This window comes from Armigeres subalbatus, chromosome 1 (genome assembly GCF_024139115.2).
Source record: "Armigeres subalbatus isolate Guangzhou_Male chromosome 1, GZ_Asu_2, whole genome shotgun sequence".
Classification (NCBI taxonomy): Eukaryota; Metazoa; Arthropoda; class Insecta; order Diptera; family Culicidae; genus Armigeres; species Armigeres subalbatus.
In genome coordinates, this window is record NC_085139.1 from 139,273,411 (window position 1) to 139,301,295 (window position 27,885).

The window sequence follows — 27,885 nt, forward strand, 5'->3', positions numbered from 1 at the left end:
ATTTTTGGAGGAATCAACTTTCACTTCTACTTTATCGAGCTCGCATTTTACACTGGGTAAAATGTGTGAAATAAATCCCATTGTTTCTTTAGTCCTGAAATTTTTCACACCATTGAAAAACAATTTAATCTATAGTTGTATGAAAAAAAATGTATGAAAAAAAGCTGAATTTTGTATTGTTACGACGCTTAACCACCCGTATAGTCTATAACGAAAAATCCAATTACGATTCATTGAATGGTTCATTACAGTACATTGTAATGTGATTCTACGGTTACGTCTACATTACAATTTATTGTGAAATTCTCGGGTACTTATTCAAAAGGACGTATGTGATTTTGTAAACAAATATTCAAACGTCGATTTGTCCAATCTGATGGTACTCCCACGCAAACCAACACCACCAACGGATAGCCAAAGGCTTCCGCTACCTGTCGGTGGTGATGGTTTGCGTAGGAGGGCTATCAGATTGGACAAATCGACGTTTGGATCTTTGTTTACAAAACCACATACGTCCTTTTGAATAAGTACCCGAGAATTATTGTTTTTAATGGTAATGTTACATTAGGATACACTGTTTTTGTATCTTATTTTTTATCCGGGTGGATACACATGTTCATTATCACGGGAAGTGCATAAATCTAGATTGCTTTGAGAATAGGTCGTATGTGCAAAAGAGAGTCTCTCTTTGCTTGCGCTCTCTTTCGCTAATATATAAGCTAATTTTGCATTTTTTGCTACATTTTCACTTCAGCACGATAGACAAAGCTATTGTCTTTAGATATATGCCAAGAAATCCGAAGTAAACTTTAGTATAGTTCTATAATAATCGAAAGAGAATGAAAGTCAAGAGAGCCTCTCTTTTGCACATACGACCTGTTCTCAAAGCAATCTAGAAATATGCTGTGAACAGGTTAGTAATTTGAATATTAAACTTTTGTTCGATGCTGTTCGAAGCATTCGAATGCTGGTGGGAGAGGGGTGCGGGAGGTGTTGGGTTAACCCGTAGAAGGTCCGGTGCCATCTTGACTGCCATCGTATGGTACTCTTCCAACTATGTCCTTAAGTGAATTGAACTTAATTTTGAGTTGTTTGAACTTCATTTTGGGTAGATGAGTTTAACCGTGTAGGATTGACCCTGTGTGTGAGTTCCGCATGCGGGTGAGTGGGTTACACTGTGCCACCAAAGTACTCTTTAATGGGTAAAAAAGTACCCATTATGAAGTTAAATAGTTCAACTCATTAAAAGAGTAAACGTCGTTAACTCATTAATGAGTAAACCGAGTATACGTCAAACTAACGAGTGATTTTTACCCACTATTGATCAACAGCTTTCCCGGACAATGTGTACAATTTACCCATTATTGTTTTCAGAAACAGCCATTAGAATTAAACTTTCAATCCATCAATCGAATAGTGAAAGAAATTATTTGTAGCAAATAAATATGATCATAACGTTTATTAAAACTCTAAACGGCATAACAATAAACATTAGTTCATGTGAGTTCAGTTTTCTTCACCGGTAGATAGGGAACTCACTCATCTTTCCAACCGTCTATTGGCGCTTTGATGTTGCATAAAGAAGAAGAAGCAGAAAGATGATAATCGAAAAAATCTCCACAGGAAACCATACGAAAAAGTTTTTAAAACTCTTCTCAAAAATTCTAGAAGCAATTTAATTAAAAACGGTAAGCAGTACGGGGTTGGACTTTTCTTATACTGTGTATTGAGTGTAATATCACAAAATAAAATTTCGAATAGTAATATTGTGTTTATTATACAGTAGAAGAAAAGTCCAACCCCGTACTGCTTACCGTTTTTAATTAAATTGCTTCTAGAATTTTTGGGAAGAGTTTTAAAAACTTCTTCGTATGGTTTCCCGTGGAGATTTTTTCGATTATCATCTTTCTGCTTCTTCTTCTTCATGCAACATCAAAGCGCCAATTCTCATGGGAAGAAAACATTGAAATTCCTTTTCTGTCTGCGGATCCGGGAGTACACAGGATTGTCCATTATTCTCCGCAAAACAAAACCAGCATAGCTTCAACAGAGGCGGATATCCGTCCAGAACAGCGATTCTGTTGACCAGTGGAACTCGTTCACCATTGCAAAGCGTATTCTGTCCCGGGGAGAAAACATTCCATCAAACAGGTTCCTTTTACATCGGCGGATCCAGCGGTTTACGGGTATTATAAGGCTTCCACAGTAAACAGCCCCGCTACGTGTATGGCCCCAACAGTTGCAGAGGCGGAGTTTCATCCTGTCCGGTGATAGATATGGTTTTATATGTTCCCCGACGCCAAACCAAAGGGAAAAGGCGTTAGCTGCAATAACTATGATTTAACTACTTTTAATTATGTAATCAAACTAAATTGAGCAAAACAATACTTATTGTAGATCTAGTTGAAAACCGAACTGAGCTCTCGCGACAATCGCATTTTCCCCCATTTCCGGATGCCGCAACTGCATCGCGAGTAGTGCGCATCTATGCCATAGCCGTGCGCTATCATGCGCACCACTCGCGATGCAGTTGCGACATCCGGAAATGGGAGAAAATGCGATTGTCGCGAGAGCTCAGTTCGGTTTTCAACTTGATCTACAATACAATTAAACCACACGAAATTGTCTCTCCTTCTCCCAGCTTCTTCTCGATTGTTTGGCACAACATCTTTCAAGTAAATTTTCACCCATTAATGGGTAGAAACTTTTAACTTTAAAATGGGGTGAAAGTACACATTATCAGAAATTTCAAAGTACCCATTATTTTGACAGCTCAATACATCATCAAAAAATGGGCCTTTTCAACTCTTTAATGGGTATTGTCGAGTTTACAGTGTAAATGTCATCTGTCATAATATCAAAGTGCTAATCAAAACACAAACATCACCTTTATTCAGTGCTAAACGGTAGAAGAAAAAGTTTTTGTCTATTATTTTATTATCAAACCTTTCTAGTGTTTCGCGGGAGGAGTTCGAATTCTAACAATATTGAAGTGAGCAATCCGAAAATAAAATAAGTGCACGTTGATTGCGTTTCTATCTTCATATGTGTTCAGTGTTTGGTGATTGTAATCAAAATCTTGAGATTCTTCCGGTAAACAAAAAAAGTTAAAAACGATGACCACTGGCACAAAACAGGAGAACTGGCGTGATGTTATAGCGGAAAGACTTCGGGGACGGAACAGAAATGAGACTTCGAGATATGCAGACATCATCGCATACAGTAAGCACTTTCGATAATCATCCTTCTAGTTTAATTGTATCTATCTTTTAGGGTACCTCGTTGATGGTTTAATTAGATTATAAAAAAATATTTTCATAATTATTTTATTGTTATAAGAGGTAGTAATACCTGTGGGTTTTGGGCATTTTTATTTTAACAAAAGTTTTGTGATGATACAATTTGCCTATTAGCTATGTGTTTCATATGCAACGAAGATATGAAAGTAGTTCATCCACTCCCACCTTTTTAAACCACTAGAAATCCATCCATATGGAACAAGTTTTGCAAACTTTGGAGTAAACTAATTATCATAAAGCAAGACGATCGTCCATTGGTTGCGTCACGCAAAAGTTGATCGCTTCGATACCTCTCTTTACAACTGTTTTTTTTTATATGATTCACCTCACAAAATCCAGAGTCGTGACCTTGCAATTATTTGATACAGTCGCGTATCAAAATTGATCGCTTTGAAAAGCCTTAAAGATAGAATGTAACTAAAATATGAACAATTGACGAACAGATCTTTGTAATTTGTAATTTATTTATTTTATTGGACACGAAAACCTGTTATTATAACACTTTGTATCAGGTCAAGGATGAGATCTATTATAGTATATATATGAATTTTAGACAATAAAAACTAACATTTAGTTGAAATTCCATTCATGTCAAGTACGTACGTACGTACGTACTTTCATCAATTTGACGCCACAATACATGGTTCGAGGCCGCATCGCTCCATCCTCGAATGCATCCCACGCTCGCCAAGTCGTTCTGTACCTGGTCAGCCCACCTAGCTCGCAGCGCTGCACCATATTTGCAGGGTTGCTGTGCAGCATTCTTGAAACATATCAAACATTGTACCCTTCCGGATTTAGCTACCTTCTGGATACTGGGTTCGCCGTATAGCTGGGGACGCTCGTGGTTCATCATTCGCCGCTATACACCTTCTTGCTCACCGTCAACGATGGTCCTTCGACTTCCACAGATGTTGTGCCTTCGTATTTCACGAGTTGCCGTTAGCAAGGATCGAAGGTAGACGACGGTTTTGCACACCATCCACCGTTGCTTTGATCAGTCTGGTAAGCTTCACAAGGAAGTCATCCATATTTTTTTATACTTCTACGCGGTCAATACTGTCGTACGCCACCTTGAATCGATAAACAGATGGTGCGCTGGGACCTAGTATTCACTTCAGGAGGGTTTGCCATACAGTACAGATTTGGACCGCTGTCGAGCGGCCATCAACGAAGCCGGCTTGATTACTTCCCACGAACGCATTCACTATTGGTGACAGACGACGGAAGATTATCTGTGATATCACTTTGTAGGCATTGAGGATGGTGATCGCTCGAAAGTTCCCACACTATCAGTTTGTGCTGGGCTGGTTGGCTTCCATCGTCCGCTGAACTGACTTTGTATGGCGGACTTCTAGCGCTGATTCCCCTCTACAATTTTGTCTAAGAGTACATTGCTCTATGTCTAATATTAACAGCGTGAAACGCTAGGATCACTCAATATACTAAATGATAATAAGTGGAAAGTTGTACTGCCGTAATCTGGAAAAGTGACGTACAACAGGCATGTTTTCCATTTTTCTGTTAAAGAGCTCGATGAGTAGTACTCGTTATCACCATTTTTGGAAAATGGCGTATACGTCACTTTTTCAGATTACGGCAGTGTAGAGAGCGGAAAGTTGTAGAGGGGAATCAGCGCTAGAAGTCCGCCATACAACACTTTTTGGAATTCCGCCTCTGGAATGAGTTACTGGTTGAATACTAAATGATAATGAAATGATAAGTTCAATCCCTGTTCACGGGTTTGCGTCTCAGGAAGGTGATTGAATTTAAACGGGTTTATGTTTCAACAATCCATTCTGTATTTCTATTGCTGAAAATCGATTGTAAAATTGCTCATAGAAATGGTTGCTATTGTATCAGCTAACTGCTATTTTTTTAAACATATTTTTTTTCCACCCAGGGTAACGGCTTTTTACTTTTCCTTGCTTCTTCTTGTCCAAAAAAAGTTATAAAACCATTCTTTAATAAATTATTTCATATCAATCGTAAATCCTTCTTTTCTAGATTGAATTAAATATTAATAATGGGTTTTGATAATGTATTGCGCAATTTGTAATTCGAGCTTTAATCGTCGTCGCCAGATGTGGTACCTTAAATTGTTGTTCTCTTGTGACGCATACCGAATCTGATTTATTATTCCATCAACCTTTCATAGCCTACTTGTACAATCCACAAATATAATTAAGATTTGTGAATGATTTCACCAACACTGATCTTATGTTGTATTAGACTTATTGGCGATACCCACTTAATATCAAACGAATTGTTGCTATTTCTTATATTTCTTTATGGAGGCTACGCTGACATGAGCTTCTGGTTCTGCTTCTGTTGTGATGTCCAGCTGGGTTCTAGTCTAGCTGAACATTGTAGCAGAAGAAATGCTGAACTCTAACGAAAATGTATTTCTGACCAAGCTATGAGTAAAAAAAGAAAGCCGAAAAAAAAATTTGAGCAAGGGTTGTCATTGCTTTGTCGATTACATTTGTGCCGGTGGATCCAGATAAAGAGGAAACTTTAGTTTCGAAACACTTTCTGCTGCTGGGTAGAGTCACATAACCAGAGAAGACGATTGAGGAAGCTTGACAAGCATGTAGGAAAGCTGGAATTTTCCCTTTCGAAATCGATTTTTTTATGCCAAAAACTGGTGTCATCTTGAAAAACAGTTAGTTGACTTCTTGGGACTTTCAAAATTTGTTTAAAAGATGTCATCATCAAGTTCCAAAAAAAAACCGAAGCCCCAAAAAGTATTTTTTTTCAAATATGTTTGTTTTTGAGATAACACCAGATCTCGACGTTTCATGCATTTCCCAGACCTACCTACCTGGATACTTGGTTGGCTATAGCGTCGATACACCTATGCCTGGCGTATTGTAGAGCTCCATCGTCGATCTTAGGTGATGTTCCTCCAGTTTCCCCAACCGTTTAGGGTCCGCAGGTGCGATTCCACCGCGTGCAGGCAGCGTGTTCGAGGCCTTCCACGAAGTCGCCAGCCTCTATCTGGTTCTCTTTTGAATATTGTTTTCGCTATTCTTTCTTCCGATATTCACACTAAGTGACCAGCCCACTGAAGTCTGCCGTATTTTATACGATTCACAATATTTTCTTCTTTGTATATGTGATACAGCTCGTGATTCATGCGTCTGCGCTACACACCATTTTCTTGTTTCTCTCCGAGTATTGTACGCAGCACTTTTCGCTCGAAAACCCCAGAAACTCTCCGGTCCGTCTCTCTTAACGTCCATGCTTCATGTCCATAAAGGGCCACTGGTAGAATCAGAATATTCTATAGAGCAAATTTCGTTTCCGTCTGCATGATGCGGGACCTAACCTGGTTGAGTAATCCGTAAAAGCTCCTATTCGCAATAGGTCTTTTCACTTCACGGGAAACGTCATTGTCACATGTCACAAGCGTTCCAAGAAATTCAACAACTTCAAACACATCCCCTTCAAGCACTACCTCAGCACCAACACCACTAGGTTTTTCTCTATCTCTACCTGCGACCATGTACTTTGTCTTGGTAGAGTTAATGGTTAAGCCTATCATCGCGGTCTCCCTCTGCAGTGGGACAGAAGGATCCTCTACTGCTATGCGATCGATTTGAATGAGGTCGATGTCGTCCGCAAAGCCTAGGAGCATATGCGACCGTGTGATGATAGTGCCGTTCCTCTGCACGCCAGATCTCCTAATAGCACCCTCGAATGCAATGTTGAACAATAAATTCAAAAGTGCATCACCCTGCTTCAATTCGTCTAAGGTCACAAACGAGGTTGACACTTCGTCTGCAATCCAAATACTTGATCCAACGTTGCACGTATCAGTGTAATCAGTTTCGCCGGAAAACTATATTCGGATATACAGCCAATTTATTTTCACTTAATCGTACCTGTTTTGAAATCAATGAACAGATGGTGAGTCTGCAAGTTGTACTCTTGGAATTAATCAAGGATCATCCGCAGGCTATACATCTGATCCGTCGTTCATCGGACTTCACGAAAACCAGCCTGGTATTCGCCAACGAAGGACTCCTCAAGCGGTCTCAGTCTGTTAAACAGGATACGCAACAGGATTTTGTACGCCGAGTTCAGAAGGGTGATCCCGCTGTAATTGGCACACTCTAGGCTGTGCCTTTTTTTTTTTTATAGATTACAGATTACCTCGTTCAGCATTGGTGGTTCCACAGCTTGACCGTCGCCGACTATGTCCATCCTGTTCCTTAATAACCTTCATTTTCACCGCTCAACAAATCTTCGAAGTGCTCCTTCCTCCTGGCTGCCGGTATAGTCTTGTCTGTCAGCAATTTCCCCTCTCAATCATTGCACATGGCGGGCACTGGCGCAGTCTTATGCCGCGCGCCATTGACAGTTGCGTAAAACCTCCGCATATCGTTTCTATCCATGTTCTCCTGCGCTTCAGTTATAACATTCTCTTCGTGAAGCCTTTTGTATGCGGTGGATTCGTTTCTCTTCTGCCCTTGCTACACTGTACGGAACGGGTACGAGCCACTAGCAATCGACTCTTAGCAACATTTTTCTCGTCCGTCACTCGCTGACACTCCTCATCGAACCAACCATTTCGTTGGCGTCGCTGTGTATTGCCTAACACTTCCTGCGCTGTTGTAGTCACAGCTTCGTGGATATTTTCCCGTAATCTGTTGACGCCGCCAGATCCGGTGACATTTCCATTCCGCTCGTCCAGATTCTGGTGGTACTGTGCTGCAACTTCTTCATCTGACAAGTGTTGGATATTGAAAGGCATCGTTCTGTTGTTTCGTGAATTCGTGACGCTGGAAAGTCGCGCCCGAATTTTTGCAACTACAAGGTAGTGATCCGAGACAATGTTCGGACCTCTGAGGGACCTTACATCTATAGCATCCAAAGAATGTCGTCCGTCGATCAGCACGTGGTCTTTCTGTGAGTAGAGATGCTGCCACGGCGTGCCGCCGTTTAAAATTTTCCACGCCGCTGATCTATAATTTCCAACGCTGATTTAAATTTGAAGAAATCCGCAAAATTTTCTGTGGAAATTCGGTGGAAGTTCCGTATAATTTACTGATAGATCTCTACAACATCACGTTGCAACTCCAGATAATTTTTCGTCCAATGATTTTCATGAAAATTCCATTCAATTTCTGTTGAGTATTCTTTGAAATTTACACAGAAAATTGTGACTGGTAAAAGGGATGCTTTAACGCTTTAACGTAACGGCTAGTTTGGCGTTACCAACTTTACAAAAAAATGCTCGGAATTTTAAAGGATTTTCTTTTATTTCTTCAGGAAATTCTTTCAGTTTTCTTTCTTTTCTTTAAAAAATTCTTGGGAAACTCTATTGATCCCATTTTTTGATAAGAAATTCTTGGGAAACTCCATTGACCGAAAGCGACAGGCGGCCGAACTGGTAATTTGGCCGAAAAGGCCGTTTTCCCTAACAGGTCGTTTGGCCGAAACGATCGTTGGCCGAAAATGCCGTTTAGCCGAAATGGATTTTTGACAGAATGGGCCATTTGGTGAACGGGTAATATTCTCAAAAATGGCTACTCTTTTAACTAAATGACCTTTTTGTCAATTGACCATTTAACAAAATTCCGTAGACTTTCTACTTTTAAGTTGATACTGGTCTTTAGACCAAAAGACATCTAGCCAAGTACCATTTAACAAAACTAAACGTTTAACGGAAACTGTTATCAGGTCAAATCTTGTTTGACCGAAAACGACTTACAGCCAAAAGGAACATTTGGCCGGACCTGTGAAAAGTTGTTTGCCCTAACAGGTCCTTTGGTTAAAAAATGCCGTTCGGCCGAAAAAGTCGTTAGACCGAATAGATCATCAATAGATCATCAGGAAAATTAATAAATAAACTGATGAACTTTGCTTTATAATACGATTTTGATAAAATTTGGATCGGTAAACGATTTTAATTGTGCATTCTTATGCGATGTGGGGTTGTCTGGGTTGTCATTTGGCAGAAAGAGCCATTTGGCCCAAAAATGTCCTACTGCAACCTTTTTTGGAAAGTGTCGTTCGGCTGGTTGAATCGATCATTTTGCCAAAATGGCGTATAGCCGAATAGGTCATTTGACAAAAAATGCCGTTTGGACAAAAGGGTTGTTTTGCAGAAAGGACATTACCGGGCCAAATGGCCATTCCTACCAAACGACAGTTTTGATTAATGTCGGTTGTATGTCGCTTTCGGTCAAACCATTTTTGACCTGATAACAGTTTCGTTCAGAAGATTTTTGGCTCAAAGGCCAGTATCGACTTAAAAAGTAGAGAGGTTACGAAATTTCGTTCAACGGTCGTTTTTCAAAAAGGGCTTTTCACCGTAAATGTTATTAGGCCAAACGGATAGAAATTTTTGACTTAATTACTCGTTCAGTTATTAATTCATTTTGTACCCGTATAGCTGAAGTAGAATTTTAGTAGTTGAAAGTAGAATTTGTAGATTTACTAATTTGGCATTGGAGATAGTGAATGTATCTATTATATCTTCTCGATAATCTTTTTATTTTAGTCTCTAGCTGCATGGATCAACGCAAAAAAACTGTTTCTCTCTTCCTTCTATTAGGTTAGTTAGAAAAATTAGCGGATATATAGGGGACATGACTTAGTGTTTCTCGTATTAAGACAAATTCGCTGACCTTTACCTTATAATAAAATAAATGACCGATAGTAAAATAAATGACTGAAATTTAAAGATATCAAATAAATAATAAAAACGAAAATAAATACATGACCATCGGTGGACAGAAAGACAAGAGACAGAGTTCTGTTTAGAATAGTTAATTGAGACCATTGCACTCACAAGATAGAGAATAACTAGTACCACTATTATTGCTACAAGACTAATAACTTGACCACTTACGGAAATGAGGATAGACCATATGATGCGTTCATCCACTATTATATTGAATATTGTATACCCTGAATCTGAATAACTGAATTTTAGACCTCATTATTTTAATAAATAATAAAGGTTTGAATATTAGAAAAGGAATAGAACTTGACCAAAAAAAGCAATTACGGAACAACTGGACAGAAATTTTGTATAATGATCACTATTAGACTACTGAAACTTTAACATATGACATTACTGTGACTGATAGGATACAATTAACTCGACGACGTATTGACAAACATCCGATACTCAACCGTGTTAAAATAAGGGAAGCTCTTCAATGTGTCCATTTATTACAATAGTACTTAAATTAATCTATTTTGAAACTACCCTACCAGAATGATATCATTACATCTTTATTCGAAATTGTTACTTGGAAATGGCAACAGTATCACCCGTTGTCAACATAGACTACTATTAGGTATTGAATGTCGGCTCCAAGTAACTAATAATTAAATTTACATGTTAACTACTTATTCAGAAAACATCTATGTACATGTTGAGCTTCCATTATTTGTTCGGTTTATAATTGGCAGACTGTAGATAGAAAGAATAATGTATGGGTATGATCACAATACAAACCCAGGCCGCAGTGACCTAGTGAGCAACATAGCTTGAGTCGTCTGCTAGTATTGTGTATCACATGGAGAGCCCAGCCGAGATACCAGTCTATTAAGACTACAACTGGTCAACTCTCGAAAAAAAAAAAAAAAAAGAAAAATACTCGTTCAGTTATTGACATTTGGCCGTATGACCTGTTAATCCAAACGGATATTTTCGGCCAAATGACCTATTCTGTCAAACGACCATTTCGATCAAACGGCATTTTCGGGCTGATGACCTCTTCGGTCAAACGACCTGCTAGGGCAAACGACTTTTTCAGCCAAATTACCAGTTCTATCGTATGTCACTTTCAGCAATTTCCCAAGAATGTCTTATGGACAATACACTAACTGTAACATGTTTTCGTTTCGGTTAGCGAATGCCGTTCGATAACTGCGGCGCATTCTAGACGACTCAATGATTTTTAGACGACGTCAGATGCAATAGAAGTGCACCTAATGGTGCAATGCAGCTATCATCGACATTGAAATCGTTTTGAAGTTCAGCTGTCAGATAACTGCAAAAATGACTTAACTTTCGAATTGCAGTTAAAAGTATTGTAGTTAAATAACTTTCAATTATTTTGATTTCCCGTAGAAATCAAAATCATTGTTCCTTATCCTTATAAATAACTCTTGTATTTCTGTATTTCAGATAACCGCCTATTCGACGCTGCTGCTAAACTTCGCCAGGAAAATCTGGAACTCAAAATTGACAAAAAGATTCGCGACAGCTCTGGTGGAACAGCCGGAGCTGATCTGGCAGCCATCACCAACGCTCAAATCCAAGCGCTCGAGAAAAAAGTCCTAGCTCAACAGGAAGAGCTAACCGATCTCCATAAGCGCAAAGGCGAACATTCGCAATCGATCATTACTTTGAACCAGAAGCTTACTGAATTACAACGAACCCTTAACGAGAAAGAAAGATTTCTTGCGGAACAGTGTGCAATGAATGTGGCTATCAGAGATGAGCTGGAAGAGCTTAAGACTTTGCACATCACAATCAAGGACGAGTCATTAGCTTCACAGTTACGTGCTAATGCTGCGGAAGAAAAATTGAGGGCGGTTCAAGATGAGAACAATAAATTGTTGGCATTGCTGATGGAGTACAAGTCACGCGATGCGGAAATCATGAATAAGGAAAATGACAAATTTTTCAAAGAAAAGAAAGCAAGAATTGAAAGTGAGCTCGAGCGTGCAATCAAGGATATTCCCGGGCCATCGTCGTTAGGTGGAATCGGATCCGATATGGATCGATTCGATTTTGGCTCTGACGGCCCTCCAGAGGGAATAGAGTTTAAATTTGACGCTCATGATGGTGAAGTGAATGCAGTCCGTTGGAGTCCGGTAGAGCGAGTAGTGGCTACCGGAGGTGCTGATAGAAAAGTCAAACTGTGGGATGTGGGAAAAGGTAAGTTTTATTGTTTGTTCGCTAAAAGAATAAAAATGTAACATTATGCTCTTTTTGTAGGCATTTGTGAACCAAGGGGTGCCTTGGTTGGAAGTAATCAAGGTATCAATTCATTAGAATTTGATAGCACCGGTTCATTGATTTTGGCTGCATCGAATGATTTTGCGAGTCGTGTATGGACTGTTTCAGATCAACGTCTTAGGGTAAGTAAATAATTTTGAACATTTGCAACATTTTCCGTCGCTATGTGCTGAAGTTGGTAGCAGCAATCTTTCCGTTGGGATAACAGATGGTGTCCGACCGTGTGGCCTAATGGATGAAGGCGTCGGACTTCGAATCCGAAGATTGCAGGTTCGAGTCCTGTCACGGTCGTATACAGTATCAATTTTTTTTTCACGTATAGTTTGTAAGGCAGATCGTTACAGTATTCGTTACGTATTAATGTGAATAAAATCTGTTACAATCTACATCTTGATTTATTTTTATTTCTAGTTGAAACAGAACGAAACTATATTCATTAATGTGATAACACAAAAATAGGGTATTTGTGCCAATAGTGAAGATGTTAGTGAAACCATGAGGAGATAGTTCCAAAATATCGAAAGTGATGTAAAATCTAAAATATATAAATACATTTATTGATAACTTGTTTTTGTTTAAAAAAAGTTCTAAAAAAATATGATGCCTTTATTTTGCTTAAATTGTTAGCAAAAATAGTTTGCTAATGTTTAACAATAGATTTCTTCTTTGCATTTGAGTTATTTTTATGATACCTACTTTTTTTTCTTCAATGGCTTTCAAGTGATTTCTGAAGATTGTTTAAATCGCACACTACAAAGACAAATAACATACTGAAAATGAACAATAATGAATCCTAAAAATTCTATTATGTGAACGGTTACCCTAATTGGTATAGGTTCAGATGAAAATAAAAGGGGGAAATGTGAGCAGCAGTTGTAGTGAACAAGGACATTATGTGTTAGGGTTAGGGGCATCCCACGTGGATGCTGCGCAGACGCTAGAGATGCTATATAATGTGTAGGGATGCTTTTTGGATGCTGCGTTGCATGAGGGGAAATTCGGTAAAGAAGATCAAAATGAACAGATGCTTGTCGTATGCTACGCGTTACAATAAGTGAGCAGTGCATTGTGAAAAAAATGTGTTTTTGCCGTGGTGTCAACTGCATGTTTTGATAAATCCAAAGGCTAGACATAACCGGCCCGGCACTGAGCCCAAGGCTCATTTCTCATCTAAAATAATTGTCTATTTCGATGCTTATATATAGAAGACCTACGGTTTTCATATGTTACAACTAAGCGAAAGTTCTATCATCACGGTATCAAAAGACTATTATCAATTCTTGTGATTCATGTTTGGTTTTCGCTCATTTGAAAACGTTCAACTACTCTGTCACTGCATTGAAATATCACCTCAAACGCAGTCGATTAGTAGCATGGATATGCCCTATAACGAGTATCATCCGATTTTGGTACGCCATTCAGTTTTTTTGTCAGATTTTTCATTTGTTTGATAGATGTCGATTTGGCAATTCGTAATAGACTTCATTGTCGTGAAAACTATTACCGGACAGAGATTTAAGAAGTTGCTATTCTTTCGGATAAAATCTGTGTTAACTGTGAGAAAAGGTCAGAATAACAAAAAATCTGTGGTTTGGTGTTTTATTTATTATGATTCATGGACGAGCATTTAAAGGAACTGATGTTCCCGACAGGTGCTAATGCATGCGAGTTTCTGTACTACGCTGAGCATTTGAACAAGAAGATAGGATCGTTGTGAAGTGATAGTTGTAGTTTGTGGATTATGAGAATCAGAAAAATGTGATTACCTCCTATAAAAATGTGATATAAGAAGCTTAAATTCGTGCGAGTGATACTAGAATATGTGAAAATGCTAAAAAAATGCAAATGATGGTTTTCTTGAGTAAAATGCGTTTTATTTTAAAAACTGAACCGAACCGACAGCTAGTGGAGTCTACTCACAACGTGTTTGGTAGAACAATATTTACACAAAAAAATGAGCATCGTTAAAATTCAAACTAAGGGAACTGCTTCGTTTTTTGACGTAAACTACGTCTAAGGGGAAGACTCTGATACAGGGTGTAAAACTGAAATTTCAAAATTCGAGACCGTCACGAAATTAGGATAGATTTCAAACGCTAATAGCTCCTTTATCTTTCAATGGATTTTCGAGATTTTATTATCAATCGAATCGGCAACTCTCCAGCAATTTTTTAAGCCTATTGGAATTATTGATTGTCAACGAAAAAACATTAAAATTTTCAAATCTTCACCAACCCAGTAAAATTTCACAGTTTCGTTACGACCGCCGTCTGCGGTTGGTTTTTGCGCTCTACTTTTGTGCGATGATTCGCACAAAAAGTACAAAACAGAACCAGAGCAATGACCGCGGTCGGAGCAAAAAAGTAGTGTTTATGAAAAAGTGCTACAGATGCTGGACATGTTCATGTAAGCAAGAAGTGAATATTAAAATTGATCAATTTTAAACAAACACTCTAACTTTTTGAAGGAAATTGAGTAAAATTTCTGTGGGATAGAAAGAGAGAGCAATGCAATTTTACTCAGTCACTGAGTAGGTGAAAGTTAGCGTGTATCCTACTATTTAGGCAGCATCCCTTAAAAAAAACACTTCAAAAGCATTTAATCGCCATTTAATAGGCAATTAACTATGAAATGCATTAATCACTTTAAGTCGAATAACAATCGGAGAAAAGCATCATCACCACTGCGGAATAATAAATTTGGGGTTTTTAAATGAAAATTTTAAATTGTCATATCCAACCATTTTCATATATAGTGAGTTACGCCAATTTTGTTCGAAACATAAATGGATTGGTGTGCGATCGAACATGATTTGCGGAAAAACTACACATTACACGCGGCAAAACGTTTACATATACAAACCTCGCTACCTCCCGACCCCATATATCCAACATCCCAATGGTTGTAATTTGACTAAGCACGCACGCGCAGTTTGAAGCTTGTATGAGAATTACTATGAAAACAGTAAATTTTTCGGAAAACCGTTTTGCAACGTTGGTCATTAATATCTAAAAATATATAAGTACGTTGGCAACATAGGAAACTTAGCAAGTGAATAAATCGTCTTTATTGCGAAACAATTCGCTGCTTGCAAGAAAAATTATTAAGGAAATACTAAATCGTGGGAAATTCAATTGAGCACGTGAAAGAATAACATCAATAATGAGCAGTTTTATTTTCTTTATAACTTTGCTTACGAAAATCCGATCGGTTCGCAACAACAATCGTCTTACAGATTTAGAAATATTCTACGAAGTCTTCGGGTTGATTATATTTAGGGGGAGATCCTCCAGTGCCGGACACATAAGCCATTAAACAAAAAAAACTTTAACTATCCGGATTATATTTCCTTTTATACCATACTAGCAGAACGTACCCTGCGTTGCTCGGGTATTTTCGTTTAACGTTCGAAATGTCATTTTCTGCGTTGATTGCGACGACGCCGCACTCTAGATCATTTTTCGAGCGATCGCATTAGGTTTTCTCCAAACTCGCCTTAATATTGTATTTTGACAATTTTCCCAACTTTTCCTTTAAAATTTACTAACCTTATGCATAAAGAAACACAGCTGATCCCAATACGAATCGATTAGTGAGGAAATCTCGCAAATCGGTCATCCTCTTCGTGAGTTATATTGCCTCAAAGGAAGAATAGATAGAAGAAAGGAACACAGAATATGACTGTTGACCATTGATGATTCATACAAACTATATTTGATCATTTGAACACGTTTTGCGACGATGAATTTTGGTGAAAAATTTTACGATTCAGAAAAATGTCTCCTAGTACCGGACACTATTGCATCATGTTCAAATGTGACTAAGTTCCTGTTACATGAGTAAAGACATAATTCAGAATAGTAATATTATTCACGTGCTTTAAGTTGTAAATATTAAAAATTGTTAGTGGAGCTTATTTGACTCTTCAGCTAAATTTTTTACATCCTAATCCAAATTCCCACCTTTTTCAATGTCCTCTTCAATTTTTGTTTCTGCTAATTTCTGTGGCTTTCTAAGCAAGAAGAAACAATTAATTGCATATTATTCGGCAACTCGGCCGTACGAAAACCATTTTTTTTGTTAAATATCTGGATATTGGACAAATAAAGCATCCGAAAGATATTCAATTTGCAAAAAAGAGAGCTAACCGCGGTGGAGGTTGGTACTCGGATTCTGATGGCTTTTCCGCAAACGTGACCTTTAAGTGGTCTTGTTGTGTAGGGGTTATCACGCCTATCTAGAGAGTAGGAGGTTGAGGGTTCGAGTCCCTCCAAGACACGTGGATTCTTTTTCGCAAATTTCATATCAATTTGTCCATTTCGAAACATATGCTGTGCATATGCACAGCCAAGATATTTAACAAAAAAAAAGAAGAAACAATTGAATTGAAGTAAGTGTAGTTTTGTACAAAGTTTATCACATGAAGATCTGATATTCCTTGCCGTTAGAAGCCTGTTCAATAGCTTCCTTTTGTACTTAATAAGATGAAGCAAGTAGTGTCGTTTTAAGAAGAGTCCGGTATTGGAAGGTGTCCGGCGCTGGGAGATCTTCCCCTAAATAGTTAGTGATCCGCCTCACGTAACGATCTCTCACATACGAGGAGTTTTCTATAGTAATTTCCATACAAACTTCAAACTGCTCGTACTCAGTTATATTATAACCAATTCAGTTGAAAATTTAGGAGGTTAACCAAAACAGCAAATGTTATCGTTCAAGCATCTTCTTCTTCTTCTTATTGGCATTACATCCCCACACTGGGACAGAGCCGCCTCGCAGCTTAGTGTTCATTAAGCACTTCCACAGTTATTAACTGCGAGGTTTCTAAGCCAGGTTACCATTTTTGCATTCGTATATCATGAGGCTAACATGATGATACTTTTATGCCCAGGGAAGTCGAGACAATTTCCAATCCGAAAATTGCCTAGACCGACACCGGGAATCGAACCCAGCCACCCTCAGCATGGTCTTGCTTTGTAGCCGCGCGTCTTACCGCACGGCTAAGGAAGGCCCCTTCAAGCATAAGGGAGCGCAAAAGTCAAAATTTCAATCACTCTAGGCTCTAACCAAAATAATTATCTTATGATCTGTTTTACATAGTTTACGTCGGGCGGTCGTATCTAGTATATAACCATTCTGATTTTTTTCTTCCTAAATATATGTATTTTTGTATCGGGAAATTTTTCAAAATTTCGGGAGAAAACCGGGAAAAAACCGGGAATTCGAACTCCAATATTCACTGGCCACCCTGAAATATAAATGATTATCTGCAATGAAAATTTATGAAAGTACTAAGAATGGGTACGAAGCAATTTATTATGATTTGCGCAATCTAACGCAAACTCTAATTGCTGAGGATCAATGAATATTGTACCTGATGGGTCCGGAGGAGCTTCCGGAGGAACTCCTGGAGGAACTTCCGGAAGAATTCCTGAAGGAGCTTTCGGAGGAATTCCCGGAGGAATTTCCGGAAAAATTCCCGGATGAACTCCCGGAGAAACTTCAGGAGGAATTCTCGGAGGAACTTCCGGAGGAATTCCTGTAAGTACTGCCGGGGGATTCGTGGAAGAACTGCCGGGGGGATTCGTGGAAGAACTGCCGGAAGAATTCCTGGAGGAACTTCCTTGAGAATTTTTGGAGGGACTTCCGAAGGAACTCTTGTGGACTTCCGACAGGACTCTTGGAGGAACTTCCGGAGGAATTTCTGGAGGGACTTTTTAAAGGAATTCCTGAAAGAACTTTCGGAGGAATTCCTAGAGGAACTTCCGGAAGAATTCCTGGAGAAACTTCCTTGCGAATTTTTGGAGGGACTTCCGAAGGAATTGTTGGGGACTTCCGAAGGGACTCTTGGAGGAACTTCCGGAGGAATTTCTTGAGGGACTTTTTAAAGGAATTCTTGGAGGAACTTTCGGAGGAATTCTTGAAGGGACTAACCGAGGAAATTCTGGAAGGACTTCCGGAGGAATATCTGAAGGAACTTCATGAGGAATTTCTGAAGGGATTTCCAGAGGAATTCCTGTAGGAACTTTCGGAGCAATACCTGGAGGAACTTTCAGATTAATTGCTACGAGGACTTCCGGAGGAAGTTTTGGAGGAATTTCCGGACGAATTTCTAGAATAACTTCTGGAGGAATTATTGTAAAGGACTTGCGGAGGTATTTTTGGAGGAATTTCTGTATGTACTTTAGGAGGAATTCCTTGAAGAATTTTCGGAGGAACTTCCGCAAGAATTCCCGGAGGAGCTTCCGCCGGAATTTTTAGAGGGATTTCTGGAGTTTTCAGACGAATTTCTGGAGGAACTTTTGGGGGAATTCCTGGGGGGACTTCCGGAAGTATTTCTGGAGAAACTTCCGGAGGAATTCTTGAAGGGACTCCCGGAACTTCGGTACTTCTAGAGGAGTTCCTGTAAGGATTTTCGTAGGAATGCCTGGAGGAACTTCCGGAGGAATTTCTGGAAGAATTTTTGGAGGAATTCCCGGAGGAACTTCCGGAGGGACTCCTGGATGGACTTCTGAAGAAATATCTGGAGGGACTTCTGGAGGAATTTTAGGAGGGACTTTCGGAGGAATTCCTGGAGGAACTTTCAGAGAAATTCGTAGAAGAAATTTCGTAGGAATTTTTGAAGGAATTTTCAGATGTATTCCTTGAAAAAATATGAAGAAATGCCTGGAATTTGGCAGAATTCTCAAAGAAAATTATGAAAAAACTCACGAACAAATTTTTTGAAGAAATACCGTATGATCTTTTGGAAGCACTACTTAAATAGTCAATGGGACAATTTGCGAGCAAATTGCAAATGATTTATCGGAAGCCCAATATAATTCTGTTTAAAACAAATTGTCCTGCGATTAGGGCCGTTTTCTTCACCTGCGCTGAACTCTTACCCATACGCTTGAACTTTTCTCAAATTCATCGTAAATGTTCGTTATCTGCGAAACAATAGGGGCCCCACACACGCTCCGACATGTTGTACAACTTTGACTCCGCCCCCAAGTTTGTGCGACCTATTTAGTTTGTACAACCGTCTGACGAACAGTTGGTACAACCGAAACTCCACCAAACGTAATATTTGGTCATTTTCTTTCTGTATATGCTGATGTGTTTGATGCTTTTTCACGAATACTGAATTGGAATAGAATTGGATTGGTAGCAAAATAAAATTTCCATTAAAAATTTGAAATTTTCCATAAACAATAAGGAAGATGCCAATAAAGAAATCAGGGTATGAGCAATAAATAAATATAAAATTTCCACAAATGAAACAAAATTTCCATAAACAATTAAGAATTTTCCACAAAACAAAAATAAATAAGCACTTTTAGGGTCTGTCTCAATTGGATAATTAAACTGAAATTAAACTTAAAAGTGACATTTCAATAATTACCAAATAACCCTGCTCGCAGAGCAAGATTAATTTTGACAGATATCGAATCATTTTCCATCGATGTCCTATTGGAATTGCTGGGTAGCACCAGCCATTCTTATAACGGGGTGATTTTTTAATTTTCGAACTGTCACTTTTAAGTTTAATTCTCCAAATGAGACAGACCCTAAAAGCAAAAATAGCAATTATAAAAGAAGAATTTTCCGTAAAGAAATGAAAATGTTCCACGAAAAAAATACATAATTTCCTTAAATAAATCAATATTAGCTTATTGCTAAATTACAATTACACAATTACAAAATTTTCCACAAAATTAAAAAAAAATTCCAAGAAAAATAAAAATTTTCAACAAAATAATCAATGAAGAGCAATAAAAAATAAGAAAATTTCCATAAAAAATACAAGAAAGCAATAAAGCTGATGAAATTTTACATGAACTTTAAACGCTTTTAAAGAAGGGGTCATCCATGGAGAAAAAAGCACAGTTTGATTGCTTTTTTATATTTCTTTATGGAAATTTTCTTATTTTTTTATTGCTCTTTATTGATCATTCTGGGGAAAAAAATATTTTTTTTTACGGAATAAAATTATTTATTTTGTGGAAAATTTTGTATTTTTTTATTGCTAATATTGATTTACTTATGGAAACTTTGTATTTTTTTTTTTCGTGGAACATTTTATTTTTTTTAGGGAAAATTCTTCTTTTATAATTGTAATGTTTGCTTTTAAGAGTGCTTATTTATTTTTGTTTTGTGGAAGTATTTATTTTAGTCGAATTGGATTGGAGTCCAATTAGATTGGATTTGAATTGGAATGGGATTAGAATTAGATAGGTTGTGGATTGAATTGAATTTTATTGGAACGTGAATGGCATGTTATTGAAATTTTAGTGACTCATCCCGGAATTTCCCTGGAAGTTCCTCCGGAAGTTTCTCCCGTAGTTCCTCCGGAAGTTTATTCTGCAGTTCCTCCAGAAGTCCCTACAGAAATTTCTCCGGAAGTTCCGTCCGGAAGTTCCTTCCGAAAATTCTTCCCGGAAGCTTTACCTGAATTCCTCCATAAGTTCCATAAGAATTTATCCGGAAGTTCCTCCCTGAACTCCTTCGGAAGCTCCTCCCGGAATTTCTCCGGAAGTTCCTCCAGAAAATAGAATTGGATTTTTCCAAGTTCAAGATCCTCCAAGAATCTCTCCGGAAGTTCCTCCAGGAATTTCTCAGGAAGTTCCTCCGGGAATTCCTACGTAAGTTCCTCCTGGAATTCCTCCGGAAGCTCCTCCCTGAATTCCTCCATAAGTTCTTCCCGTAATTCCTCCGGAAGTTCTCCCGAAATTACTCCGACAGTTCTTCCCGGGATTCCTCCGGAAGTTCCTCCCGGCATTCCTCTGGAAATTGCTCCGGAAGTTCCTCCTGGAATTCCACCGGAAGTTCCTCCAAGAATTGTTCCGGAAGCTCCCCAGGCAACCAGAATGCATGCATAATAGAATTGTTTTTCTGTTATGCGATGCCTATGCGCACAAATTTCATAGCTTACCAGTCGCGAAAACACTTTTTACGTACAAAAGTGGAGGCGATATAAGTGTATTTCTTATCCGACGTTGCACGGAAGTGTATGCGATGTGCACGATTTTTATGCGAGTTTGTTCGTTATGCATTGCGATGTAGTTTGTGATAACAAACTCTGTTTGATAGATAATCCGATTTCATGAGGTTTGATTGCAGGAATATGCGATGTCAACAAATGAAGCTGGAATAAACTCGTAAAATAGCCTACTGTGCGGGAAAATTTATAAATAAACTGATGAGCTTTGCACAACAATGCGAATCTGATGAAACTTGGATCGGTAAACGATTTTGATCGTGCATTCTTATGCGATGTGTGGTTGTCTGGGTCCACCCGGAATTCAACCGGAAGTTCCTCCTGGAGTTCCTGCGGAAGCTCCTTTCGGAATTCTTCTGGAAAGTCCTCCCGGAATTCCAACTGAAGATTCTCCCGGAATTCCTCCGGAAGTTCCTCCCGAAATTCCTCCGGAAGTTCCTCCTGGAATTCCTCCAGAGTTCCAAATTCAAGTTTCTCCCAGAATTCCTCCGAAAGTTCTTCCCGGATTTCCTCCGGAAGTTCCTCCCTTGATTCCTCAGGAAATTCCTTCGGAAGTTTCCACCGGAATTTTTCAGGAAGTTCTTGCCGGAATTCTTCCGGAAGTTCTTCCCGGAATTCCACCCGAAGTTCTTCCAAGAACTACTCCGGAAGTTACTCTCGGAATTCCTGCGGAAGTGCCTTCAGAAGTTCCTCCTGAAATTTTTCCGGAAGTTCCTACCGGAATTTTTATAAGTTCCTCCCGGAATTCCTCCGGAAGCTCCTGCCTGAATTCCTCCATAAGTTCTTCCCGGAAGTTCCTCCCGGAATTACTCCTAGAGTTCTTGCCGGAATTCCTCCAGGAAGTTCTTCCCGGAATTCCACTGGAAGTTCCTCCAAGCATTGCTCCGGAAGCTCCACCCGGAATTCAACCGGAAGTTCCTCCTGGAATTCCTGCAGAAGTTCCTCCCGGAATTCCTCTTGAAGTTTCTCCCGGAATTCCTCCGAAAGTTCCTCCCGGAATTCCTATATATGTTCCCCCCGGAATTCCTCCTGATGTTCCTCCCGGAGTTCCTCCGGAAATTCCTCCCAGGAGACTCCCTTCCGGAGTTCCTTCGCAATATCCTTCGCAATATCCTCTGGAAGTTCCTCCAGGAATTTCTCAGAAAGTTTCTCCCGGAATTCCTCAGGAAGCTTCACCAGAAATTGCTCCGAAAGTTCAACCCGGAGTTCAACCGGAAGCTCCTCCGGATGTTCTCCCGGAATTCCTCCGGATGTTCCTCACGGAATTCCTCCGGATGTTCCTCACGGAATTCCTCCAGAAATTCCTTCTGGAATTACTCCGGAAGTTTCTCCCGGAGTTCCTCCGGAAATTGCTTCAGGGGACCCTCCGGAAGTTCCTCCAGGAATTCCTATGGAAGTTCCCTTACGGGTTTTTCCGGAAGTGCCCCCCAGAAATTCCTCCAGAAATTCCGAAGTATCTTCCGGAATTTCTAAAGAAATTCCTCTAGGAATTCCTCAGGATGTTCCTTCTGGATTTCCTCAGGAAGTTTTTCCAGGAATTCCTCCGCCATTTTCTCCAGCAATTCCTCCGCCATCTTCTCCAGCAATTCCTCCGGAAGTTCCTACAGGGATTCCTCCGGAAGTTCCTCCAGTAATTTCTCCGTAAGTTCTTCCAGGAAATGGATTTTTCTATAATCAAGCTTCAAGCGTGACACTTCGCAAAACTGCTCACGTCTAGAAAGGGATTTTAATGCCATCGAAGATGTTTCACGTGACTTCAGCCGTTGTCTTCCCAGTTATGATAGATTTTCAAAAGAATGTTCTCCGTCTGTTCCCTCGTAAATAACTCCGTTGTTCCTTCCTGAATTCCCCCAGAAGTTGCTCCAGAAATTTGGGGCATTTTTTAAATAACTAAATTGTCAGGCGGTTTTAGAACAAAATATTTTTGACCGAGCATACGCTGTATAACAAGGGGCCTAGTGGCCAAGCGGCGTGGTAAATTTTCATATGGCGGCGGCGCAAGAAAATCACCGGCGCACGAGTCTAATATTCTTATTGTTATTCTATTATTATTAGTCTATTATTATTAATATTATTATTATTATCGCATATTATCTTATTTTCTGTATTATCGCTAAAATCACTTTCTGCTCCTGGGTATTCCATCGGGAGAATTGAAAGCAACAGTGTTGTACAACAACATCACACACAATGCAACTTGGTTGTACAACATTTGACTCCGCCCACCACAAGTCGGAGCAAATTTAAACTGTTTTGATTTCATCCGACAAACTTTGCAACTTTAAAACCGTCCGTCCGACAGTCATCCAACTTGCCCACAGACGATCCGACTTTACTCCGACCGAACCAAATTTCCTGGGGGCGGAATCAAAGTTGTACAACATGTTGGAGAGTGTGTGCGAAACCGTCAGCTTTGGGGTTGGAACTAGTACGAAAAAAAAACGTTTTGACAGCCAGTTAGGTTGGAACTTTTTTAAAACGAATTCGAAAGTAGGCCGTTGTGCTTGATCAAAAATCAATCGACCTCTGCTATCGACAAAGTAAAGCCAATGGATTTATTGTACATTTTTAAAAACTAATTATTTACTAGGTTCCACATTAAAAGAAAGTCTCCGGGATATGTTTTCAATTTTTATTTTATTCATAAAAATAATGTTTTACATTATGTGTAGTTGTTTTCGAATACATAGAAGACATATGCATATGTATTTTATGTATTATATTCTTTTCGTGATCATATTTCGCGTTGATCTCGTATCGCTGTTTGTTTTATTGTTCACTTAAAATTAGATTTTAAATTACGTTTCATTTTTACTAACGTTCGTTTTCCTTTTTTTGCAATTATATATTAATGTTTGACTTTTAATCGGTGTTTCTCGATGTTATTTTTGTTGTATCAAGTGTGTTTCTTCTGTAAGTCACAATTAATGCTTGATGATGAATGGTTAGTAAGCTACGAGACTATAAATAAATAGCTTGGAATAGTGAAATAAGGGAAGCTTCTGTATTTTAATTATGTTTTTGCTGCTACTGCTATGTAATCTACAAGTACGGTCAGTTAGTATAGTTTCATTGCTAATATTGAATTTGATTTTTTGTTCTATTTATCTCTTATTGCATTCGTTTTGTAACTATTAAGAATATATTTCAGTAGTTCTAAAATAAATTACAAAACAGATTGGGAGAGGTTTCAGCTAGTGTTGTTGGTTATCTGCACTGATGGTTACTAATCGTAAGGAGATTAATGAATAAAAAATAAATTATGATAAATGCTTAAAATTGAGCTTAGAGCTTGATTCGGATTTTCCGTTTCCGGTCAGTATTTTTGTGCGCGTGGAGCTCAAATAAACCAAAACGATCGCGTTTGTTTGAACTCCAAGCTTTAGGTGTCGTTTGGCCTTTACGGGAAATCGTCTCTTCCCTATGCTCAGTGCTCGGGAGAAAAGGACAAAGGAGTATAATTTTTTGTGTTAGAAAAGATAATTTTGTTAATGTGTTTTTTTTTCGAGAATGATAGATTAGTTAAACCTAAGTCACGCGCACTCATAATCAATTCCGCACACATCATTAAATTTCAGCAAACTCGATTTTGTTTGTTAGAATACTATATCGGTTTCAGAACACACCTATCACAATCATCCGTACCACATAAAAATGAGCTCTATACTCCAGTCGTCCTATTCTCCTCTGGGAATGTAAAACATAAAGATTAGTTGGTTGTTTTTAATCTTCTGTAGACCTCCTAAGAGTATCGTCTACATGGAATGCTGATTTTTTTTTCAATTTCGAGCTATATGGTGTCAAAAGAGGTGTAGAAATAAGCATTCAAGGGAAACTTTGAAGGCGCGCGAGGGTGAGACTTGAGAATACTGGTCCTTGTGCTATTCAGCTTTTAGTATTCTTTCTCACACAACAATACTAATTTCGTCAAATCAAGTTTCCTTAGCAGATGGTGAATTAGGAAGAATACTACATTTATAAGTAGACCATTAAATGGCAGTTCTGTTGCTAGACTGTTTTCCTCACAACTCGAATCGAGCTGCATTAGGAAAATCATATGCAAAACTAATCCTAAAACAAGTAAATGTGCTCTATAGGGAGTTTAGAAATGTGTGATAATGAATTTTGTGCAATGAAGGGGTTCGATATGGGGGACATCTATCTGTCAATTACGAGGATGTGGAAATAGATCAGCCTTATATGGTATATGTGTTGTATATGTAGTTGGAAGAAAGAGAATGCTTAGAAGTGCCTTCCGGCGTAGCCACTGTCGTACAGCTTGCACATGGAATCCCCTCGGTTGACGGCCATTGCAGGGCTTGGCATAACAGACGAACCCATCGATGCACTCTCGAACTGACGCTGCTTCCTGCGACGTTGCCACAGGAAGGTCCAGATGGCAATAACGGCAAGTTGACCCAAAAGAAATACAGCTCCGGCAACAATAAGACCTGTGTAAATAGAAATATTCATAATTTGACGAATTCTGTGTACATATTGCTAAGAACTTACCGAGTCCATTAACGCAAATTCCTTGTGAATCTGATGCAGCAACAAACACTGTTTCACTGCTGCTGATTTTAGGCTTCGCTTGCTGTTGTTTCTCAAATCCGAATTTATCAGTAATCTGGATAGATTGGACCAGTAGCATGTCATCCTGAGGAGCCTGATGTGTAGTTTCACGACGTTGACGATGGAAACTATGTTCTTCGGTGGCATTGATGGAGCGACGTTTACGTCCATAGGAGACAATGGATCGGAGTTCACCGGCAACAAAATCGTCTTGGTCGCATTGCACGGGTTCACAGGTTGGCATACATGGAGTGACCAGAGCACGGAATTGAACCATTTCCGAAGATGGGAACTTGAAGGCATCGAAATGCGATAGGAGAATTTTTCCGGAGTTGGCACTCTTGTAGATTGGTCCCATGATGAAGTGATCGGTTGGGCATCCACGGGCATCGATAAGGGTGATTTCGCTGCTGTCAACTCCATCCATGGCAACAAGTTCACGAACGAAGATCTCATATGGCGATTGTGGGTCCAAGATTTCGAACCGCAGAGCAAGGGGATCTCCGACTTCGGCAGTACGCATCATGTCCGATCCATCGCGAGAGGTAATCTTCATAACAACGTTGGGCGAGTCTACAACCACTTCTTCGGACAAAGCAGGTTCAATATCGCCTGTAACGTCTAGGTCCACATCGTTCGATACGGTCTTATTGGTTAGATCATATTGGCAAGTGACGGCTAGACCCAAATCCGAAGAAGTGACGATGGTGTCATGATGCTGAATAACGACGTCATTGAGATAGCGACCAAGACCATTCTGGCGCACATTGCAGTCGATATCCTGATAGGCCATGCGCAGTTCAAATTCAAGTGAGTTCTTAACATCGACAGAGCAGGAATTGGGGGCTCCCTTGGCATATACTTTTCCATCGAATAATTTGGAAGTACGAATTTTGGCAATCATATCTCCGGCGCGACATTCGATGGAAACATTATAGCACGATGAAAGCTCATAAGTAGCGGCTTCCGGTACGTCCAGGTAGGGATCCTGTATGTCGGCAAGAGTGGCACGGCTGTGGTGAGACAGACGGCAGACCATATCTCCGGTATCTCCGTAGTCATACGAGTGGCAACGGTAGGGGGAGCTCAAACATAGCTCACGGCATTCGTCAACGCTAGCAACGTCCTGGTAAACCGAATCGACGGTCTTCAAAATGCGGCCGGACATACGCTTGAACTCGCACAGTTTCGTCGGCTCTTCGGCGCAGTTGTTCTCCAGGTAGTCGGACGTTGCAGCACTTTGGAATGCGCTGGATCCAGCCAGCGTGATGCGGTCCATATCCGATAGCTCACAGGTAAGGGTTGACTGATAGAAGTTGGCGGACCTGCGGGAAAATAGGAGAAAGCAAAGATAAGGTTGATTTGAAGGTTCAATTTTTATAGTTTAATGTGCAGCGTTAACGTTTTCAAAAAAAAAAAAACTACTGGACCAACTTTCTATTTATATACACGTAATGGAATGCTCTGTTAAGTGCACACCATTGCCATGATGTTTGCAGTCTCGGAGAGCCGAAAAGCAAAGATAAGCTTGTATGCGATTCATTTCACCTAGCCAATGCCTGATGTTCTAACACCATTATTGTAACGAACGACCACCGCATGATTGAGGTTGATAATTGGAATATCTTTAACCCTTTTCCTTTATCGAAACAACGATAACGACGACTGTATGCACTGCACAAAGGCATTATACATTTGCTGTTCTCGATGGCTATCTCATCGTGCAGTCTCTGGAGGCCAGGTCCATCTTTATCATCAGTTAACAAGACGGAACGGAAAAAAATACGAGTAAACAACCATGACCCGACCTTTGAGACCGTTTGAATTCCCATTGTACTGACAGAGATGGGCGTATCGCGATGGCAACGATGGATGCTACCCATGTGTGATCCGTTGGCGGCGGAAATTATTTGCAACAACGTGAGCATGAGACCGCTCAGTGGGATACCTTAATCATAATTGGATTACGATTCGCCTAATTCAAAGGGAGGACCTTTTTATGAATTTAATTTAAAATACTAGCATGCACTTCCTTGTGCAACAGAGTT

General features: G+C 39.4%; 3 protein-coding genes and 1 non-coding gene across 5 annotated transcripts in view; 3 read left to right on the forward strand and 1 right to left on the reverse strand.

Annotated features, from left to right (window-relative positions):
• The window catches only part of LOC134205178 (uncharacterized), a 429,605-nt gene that overhangs the window by 30,556 nt on the left and 371,164 nt on the right, over window positions 1-27,885 (forward strand). The gene's annotated exons all lie outside the window — the stretch shown is intronic.
• Window positions 2,860-27,885, forward strand: part of LOC134205177 (autophagy-related protein 16-1) — a 310,392-nt gene continuing 285,366 nt past the window's right edge. The window contains exons 1-3 of one of the 2 annotated variants that reach the window (XM_062680183.1): window positions 2,860-3,222; window positions 11,452-12,207; window positions 12,268-12,410. In XM_062680183.1, the coding sequence (XP_062536167.1) occupies window positions 3,117-3,222; window positions 11,452-12,207; window positions 12,268-12,410 (1,005 nt within the window). In that variant the 5' untranslated portion in view covers window positions 2,860-3,116. The remainder of the gene's footprint in view (window positions 3,223-11,451; window positions 12,208-12,267; window positions 12,411-27,885) is intronic. The other variant, XM_062680185.1, reaches the window with a different exon arrangement.
• Window positions 12,506-12,579, forward strand: Trnar-ucg (transfer RNA arginine (anticodon UCG)). The gene has a single exon. It is a non-coding gene; the product is annotated as a tRNA-Arg (tRNA).
• Window positions 23,884-27,885, reverse strand: part of LOC134205176 (uncharacterized) — a 392,624-nt gene continuing 388,622 nt past the window's right edge. The window contains exons 7-8 of the mRNA XM_062680182.1: window positions 25,778-27,162; window positions 23,884-25,716 (exon numbers count right to left, since the gene is read on the reverse strand). Coding sequence (XP_062536166.1) covers window positions 25,508-25,716; window positions 25,778-27,162 — 1,594 coding nt within the window. The 3' untranslated portion in view covers window positions 23,884-25,507. The remainder of the gene's footprint in view (window positions 25,717-25,777; window positions 27,163-27,885) is intronic.